The following is a 6,730-nucleotide window of genomic DNA, read 5'->3' as shown; positions in this document are numbered from 1 at the left end:
AAAAAAAAAAAAAAAGACAAGGCTTATCAAAGTCTAATACCTCCTTCATGTGACATCACCTAGTGACTCCAAATTTCCTTAATGTTGAGCGTAACGGCTGCTCAGTCACTTAACAAAAGGGTGACTGTTTCCACTGACTAACTTTAGCACCTTGTCCTCTTTCAACTTTCCGACCAGGCAATGATTAAAGGAAGAGTGCATCCACAAGAAAGAATTGCAGGAAGCCATGCCCACCCAGGGCTCCTGTCTGCACCTTTCCGTTCCCATGAATCACCCACGCTGAAAAAGCAGAGCCCCGTGGCCCGTCATCTCTTACCTCACTCTGGAGTGAGGTAAGAGATGCAGGAGAGGAAATGAGAAAACGGGGAGCAAAGCGGTCAAGAAAGCAGAATAAGAAACAGATGTAGTGCTGGATCTGTACCTCTGCTTTTTTTTTTTAGAATTGGAAGCTGACTGGATTAAAAAATGAAAGAAAGAAAGAAAAAAATATACATTTACAGCTTCCCCTTGTCCTCCAGACTTTGTGAGGATTAGGGAAATGTTTCTACTTAGTTACAACATATGCTATCACCTTCTATGCTCCAACCTTAAATCTCTATTTTTTCTTATTATTTTTAAAGAAGATGAGTAAAAAAAAGAGAAATGAAATCAAAGAAACTTACATTTGTGACCCAGCAGCTTGTCAAGTGAGTCCCCCCATTTTAGTGCTTCCTCTGGGGTGGGCCTGCAGATGAAAGCAGAGCGGTTCTTCAACAAGCCCATTTCAGCCAGGTTTTTCATTGTGTGACCCATTCGCAGGACTTCGTCTATGCCTCGCAGGTGAGTGGAAATCTGGAAGTAGAGGATCCCTCTGTGCCGTTTCCCTCCACTACCGTCAGACACACTCAGCTCTGCCTCATGAATGGCTGGCAGCAGCTCTGAGTCCTTCTGCTTCTGTCTGATAGGGGGGGTTGGTTTTTATTTTTGCCTCTCAATGTGAATTGGAAGGCGGTGGAGGGAGGAGCTTCGGCTGCCCAATCAGGACGTGTTGAGAGGTCTTGGGACCTCCCACCACCACCACCAGTGAGTCTGTCTGGTGCCTCCCATTCTTAGAATGAAAGTCTGTTAACCTCCCAATCAACATTTTAAGGACACTTTTTTTTGTTATTAAAAAAATAATTGTAATTGTTTTATTTTAATTTTCTCTATATCACAATTAAATGTTCATATATTTTTTTCTGTTTACCAAAGTGTTAAATTTCTGCACTTAACTTTGACTTATTGACTTGATTTATTTAAAAGGAATCCATAAAGTAGAACTTAACTTCACATTTTCCCACCACTTTTACAAAAGCTCCACTACAACAGGCTTCCATCGCTCCATCTGCCCACATCTTCTGTTCTCCAACACAGGTCAGATGTGGCAGGATCCAGAAACGCGTCTCACACTCACGCCCACTAACACAAACTGCCAGGAAATGGCTACTTACTTGACTGACTTCATGGATTTGTCTAACTTGTTGGCCGGAGTGCTTCCTGGGGACTCATTCCTCCTCCGCAGGAAAGCCAGCCGGTTCTTCATGTCTTTGGCCCTGAGCGAGGGAAAGATAGATCAAAGGAAACGCAAGGAAGGGAAAGGTATAGGGAAGCAAGGGGTGGGGAAAGTTTGGGAAGGATGATAAAGAGGGAAAAAAAATTAGGTTAAGACTCCAAAATCCAGAAGTGATGCAATCCACGGAAATGATCTCCAACGAGTTTTTTGAGCCCTATAAATCCAATAAATGCCAGAAAAAGGGAAATGCAAACATGTTTACATTCTAGAGTTTTCCAGAAGTACGAATCAGGCTTTTGTCACTATCTTGTCAATCTCAGTCTTTCCTGCAGAAGTGTCCCAGACAGGTTCCTTGGCAGGGACTGAACAAATGTTGCAAAGAAGGAGGGGAGAGACTCAGTCCTCACTCTTCGGTTTCATCACGCCGTCCTCAATGTGCCCACAGAGGTTGCTGAGAGGGAGCTGACCCAGGGCAAAGGCAACATGCTCGCTCCAGCGTTCTTCTGCAGCTTCAGAATCAGGATTCAAATTCTCCCTAATCAACCGCCTCACCTGTCCCGTGCAGAGCTGTGATGAGCTGTAAGAGCCACCCATTGTAACGCACCAATGATGGGTACGCATGGGCTCCTCCACAATCCCTGGGTAGGTGTCCTGGCTTTTTCTCGACCTGCAGCACGTGCTGCCTCATTGGGATGTGACCTCACTCAACACCCATTTCCTGAGTCCCTGCTTTTGATTTCCACTGCGGATTGACTGGCCCGCTAATAATGCGGCGCAGCGTTGTGGGCTGGATGGGCCTAATCACTGCAAGATGTCCCACTGCTAACCCGCAGGCCTCGAGAGAGAATGTACAACCCAAATTAAGAAACAAGCTTTCCAGTTATAGTCACTTATCACTCATCCGTGCATCACAGGAGGCTAGAACTGCAGATTAGCAGAAATATTGCATAAAAGAATCAAGGGCTCCCTCATGCCAACTCATCCTTGCTCAAGTTGAACTGTTATGCCAAGTAAATGAAAGATGAACTGGTGGAGCTTAAATCTGCATCCATAAAAGTCACTAGAATTTGATGCAGCTATAAGGGGGACGGTAAAAAGCAGTTATTTTCAAATCCAAACGAGTTTCTGGTGGCTTTGGGGCTTATACAAGTGTATCCTTAAGACATCAGAGGAGAAAATCCCATCGTTAATGCTCATTTAGAATTGATTGAAATATGATGCAATGAGAGGAGTGAAAACCGCCTCCAGGTAACGGAATAGATGGGCTCTTTTATTCTAGGAATATCAAAACCTCCCCACCCAGTCAGATGACTCATCCATTGATTTAAATAAAACTGCAGCCCTGCATGAAGAGCCTCAAATCCAGATGCTTCAGAGCTAAGCAGAATGTAGGCCTCTGGTGCAGGAAAGAAAACAACAGAGCGCTCTAATGCAGCAACCCTGGGAATAGCACATACTCCTAAGCCTCAAGGTTAATAAAAACTAAAAAAAAAAAAAAAAAAACCTCACTTATGACACCAGAATAGGATTTATTAGATAATTCTAATTTTAGGTTCCTCTTTAGGCAATTACAATGGTTTGACTAAAAGACGCCTGTGTTTTGGCGGAGCATGTGAGCATTACAGACGCTTTATAAGGACCGGAAAGTATGCGCTTGGCCCGACAAAAGATGCCTTATTATTTATGTGAGGTTTAACGCAAGCTGAGCCCATGTGGAAATGATGTGACAGGGAAGTCATTACAGCATCCAGACAACTGTATGTTTCTCTCCTGCCACCATGTGGTCAAGAGAGCAAACTGCAGAATTCTACAGTCTATGGTTTACTTTGGGACATCTTGTTTAAAATCAGATTTATTATTTAAACACATCCAAAGACTATCAGTTTTGATTAGGGATGCAACAATTAACTTTCCACACAATTTGGTACAAACTTAGAATTTTGGGCTATGGTGTTGTTTTGGTTCAATTTGTATATATTTAAATATATATATATTTTTTGAAAAATAATTTTTTAATTAAAGTAAAAAAAAAGTTAGAGTCCCATTAGCTGTCATGCAGCTAGCTGTGAGAAATTTGTTCTCTACGTTTGAACCAGCCCCTGGGGGAGGGGGGAGCTGTAGACACAGCCGCGCTTGGGGAAAAAAAGCAAAAAAGATGGTTTAACTCCCCCAATCTAATCCCTTAATGATGAGTGTCAAGCAGGGAGGCATTGGGTCCAAATTTTTTGAAGTCTTTGGAATGACTCACCCTGGATTTAAACTCATGACTTTTCAGTCTCAGAGCGGACACTCTACCACAAGGCCACTGAAATGTTTAATATCCAAGTGACAGTGAAGAAAAATGATTATATTTGCTTATACTAAGCCTAGTAATAAAACATTAAAACAAAAAATGTGTTTGAAATAGCATCCATAGTTCACACTTATCCAATTGCAACAAAAAAATCATCAAACTCTGTCTTCCTAAAACGTAGAGCAAAAACCTATGCAAACTCTTAACCCTTTCCTCTCTGGAAAAGCTCACTGAGGCCTGTGAGAAGTGCAACACTAACTGATGAAATCTTCTCATTCCTCACAGAGTACGACCTTTACAGTTTGGCAGACTGCATTGAGAAATTGGAATGTCAGGATCAATCCCTCAATGTCATGGGGTGTACCCTCCCTCTCAAGTGTGTCGTTTCGACTTTTAAGAGGAAGTAACGTTGTTAGTTTTTGCAGTCCAGATTTCATTCCGTCGAGAGTTCAAAAGAGATTTACATTTTTCCTGAATTCTTCCAAATTTGTCTAAACCACGGAGCCTGGGGTTGCTTGGTTTGGCCTCACGTTGGAATAGCTCCACTAACTTGTTGTTCAGCTTTTGGTATTTCCCTTTAGGGGTCGCGAAACCACTAGAGTTTTACGCCTTATGCCCTTCCTAAGTCCGGATATTTGTATCCGGGCTTGGGACAGGGACAAGGAAAAATGTTTTTCAGCTTCAAACTTGAACAAAGATGTGCGACAGTTGTCCTGCCAAGAAGACCTGCTATTATGGACTAAGATTTTCATCCCTTCTTGATTTAACAATGGGCTTCGTGCAGTTCTGCCCTCAAGCTGTTCTTCTTTTCACACTCTGATTAACTTCTCCAAGTTCTTCCACTTGACTGCATCTCCCCACTTTCTGCCTGCTCTGCTGTTTTAATACAATTATCCACGTATCAGCCTCCGTTTGATTTAATACTCCCAGCTTCCACCTGTACTTAACTTGATCCGCTAAGAGGCCAACACGAGCTCTGTCAACGATTATCAAATTAAGACGATCTTTGATCTGCAGCAACAAGCCAGACCCTTTCTGCTCCGCTGCCCAACACGCTTCAGGGGGTACGTGGGTGTCACAGGCAGAACACACACCTGACTGAGCCCTTTTACATGCCTGAACGAGGAACCGAGAGGTCTTTCGCTCTGCAATTATCTGCTGCTTCCCATACTCTTTATTCCCTCTTCTCCTGGCTCACATTAGCCGCGCTAATAGCACCCCTCTGGCTATTCCTGGTGCTCTGAAAAGTGGGCCGCACTCTCAGGGAAAGGCTGCAATGGGGGAGGTGGAGGGGGGGGGGTGCATGCAGACATAAAGCAGATCCTAGTGCACCCTTCATGTGCAATTCGACTCCATTGTTTTATTTCTGTGTTTCTTCTTTATCGGAAGGGGATTTTGTCTGTCATGATGAGTAAAGCTGGTTAAGGTAAGAAATGTGCAAGCAGCTCTATTGACAAGAGGCAAAAAGATTTTTAGATAAAAAGAGGACACAAGACACATCTAACTGTGTCTGTTTGTGTGTTTGAGTCTGCACAAGCATAAAAGGTCAAGTTTAGAGTTGCCGTGTTGTATCTCTTTGCGTGAAAATGACAGGAAAAGTCCCGTGCTTCACAGACTAAACTGATCAACTTTTCAACTGCATGATATCCAAGTGAAAGAAAAATCTAGAAAGCTAGGAGAGTCACTCAGAAGCGTTCCTATTCCTAGAAGAACAACGAAAAAAAAGAATTGCCCTAAATTTTGGCCATAAATATCAAGCCATTACAGTCACAGTCTCTGACAATCAAGACAAGAATAGGAGCTCTGTGTTGAGCTAACTCACCTTCCCAACCACAAAGACCACATGGGCAATCCTATTCCTGTAATCCAGGCTGGGTATATTAAGAAAAAAGGACAGCTTCAAGTAAAAAGCTAGCTTGGTCCTGGAGATAGTTTCAGAATAGAGCTCTCTCAGTGTCGAAATCCGAAGTTAGTTAAGAATGAAGAGCAAGGATTCCTCCAAAGCTTTAAAAAATCCCCCACAAACTTTTTTTTTAGTCTAAAAACTGTCTCTCGGTCTTACCTTTCCAGGTATTTCTCAGAGAAATCAACCATAGTGGGTAGCATGGGTGCCGGCATGAACACAGCAAGTGCTGCATGTAAGCGTGTGTTAAGAGTGGCAGTGGTCAGGACCCCGGGGCTTGTTTAGCAATCGCATTCCTCTAACCCCCAAGAGGCTCTGCTGGAGCTTTTTATAGTCCAGGGGGTCTGGAGAGGGTGGATCCTTTTCACAGACAATTCAGATAAAAAAGGGATCAGGTCTAGGACTTTACAGCAAAAACTTAGTTGTAAAACAAAGCAGTAATATTCTTCTCAAGTCTGATGATTTGCTTTAGTTGGTAAAGCCTAGAATCATACTGGATAGTAAAATCTCTTTAAAAATACATTTTTTTTTAAATGATAGCTCATTTGTGTGTGAAGCTTATTGTCGCTTTTTTGGCAAACTTGACAAAAAGGTTGCAACAAAAAGTAACAGTTTAACATTATAAGGTAAATGAACACTAAATAACCTTAATAATGAAGTGAAAGAGTTACAAGTTTAAGGTTATTATGATTTAATTCCCATCTTATTCTGAAAAAACATACAAGATCGACAACAAAAATTCAAATGTACACATTTCTAATCGACTTGATAACTATGGATTACTTTAGTAAAAGTATTTTGTTTATTCTGTTTATTGCGGACCATTGAAAGTCGTCAGAGCTGTCGTTTCAAGCACTTCACACCCTTCCAGCAGTTGATTCCATCACAAAATCCCAGCCCACTTGTCTGCATAGCAGTCATTCACCTCAGCCAGCTTTCACAAAAGGTCCTGCATGTCCCCAGGCAGCCAAAATAAGTCTTCCTGTTTTGGCAGGTCCTTAAC

General features: G+C 42.4%; 1 protein-coding gene across 2 annotated transcripts in view; it reads right to left on the bottom strand.

Annotated features, from left to right (window-relative positions):
• LOC112138943 (regulator of G-protein signaling 3) overlaps positions 1 to 6,209 on the bottom strand; it is a gene marked incomplete in the record, with an annotated part of 8,447 nt that extends 2,238 nt beyond the window's left edge. Inside the window, 3 exon segments of one of the 2 annotated variants that reach the window (XM_024261608.2) lie at positions 663 to 724; positions 1,470 to 1,571; positions 5,887 to 6,209. In XM_024261608.2, the coding sequence (XP_024117376.1) occupies positions 663 to 724; positions 1,470 to 1,571; positions 5,887 to 5,942 (220 nt within the window). 2 annotated transcript variants of the gene reach the window in all.
• Positions 6,210 to 6,730: the final 521 nt, after the last annotated feature.

Source organism: Oryzias melastigma, unplaced genomic scaffold (genome assembly GCF_002922805.2).
Source record: "Oryzias melastigma strain HK-1 unplaced genomic scaffold, ASM292280v2 sc00492, whole genome shotgun sequence".
NCBI classification, from domain to species: domain Eukaryota; kingdom Metazoa; phylum Chordata; class Actinopteri; order Beloniformes; family Adrianichthyidae; genus Oryzias; species Oryzias melastigma.
Note: the sequence above shows the minus strand (reverse complement) of the source record. Positions and strands in the feature narration are given on the sequence as shown.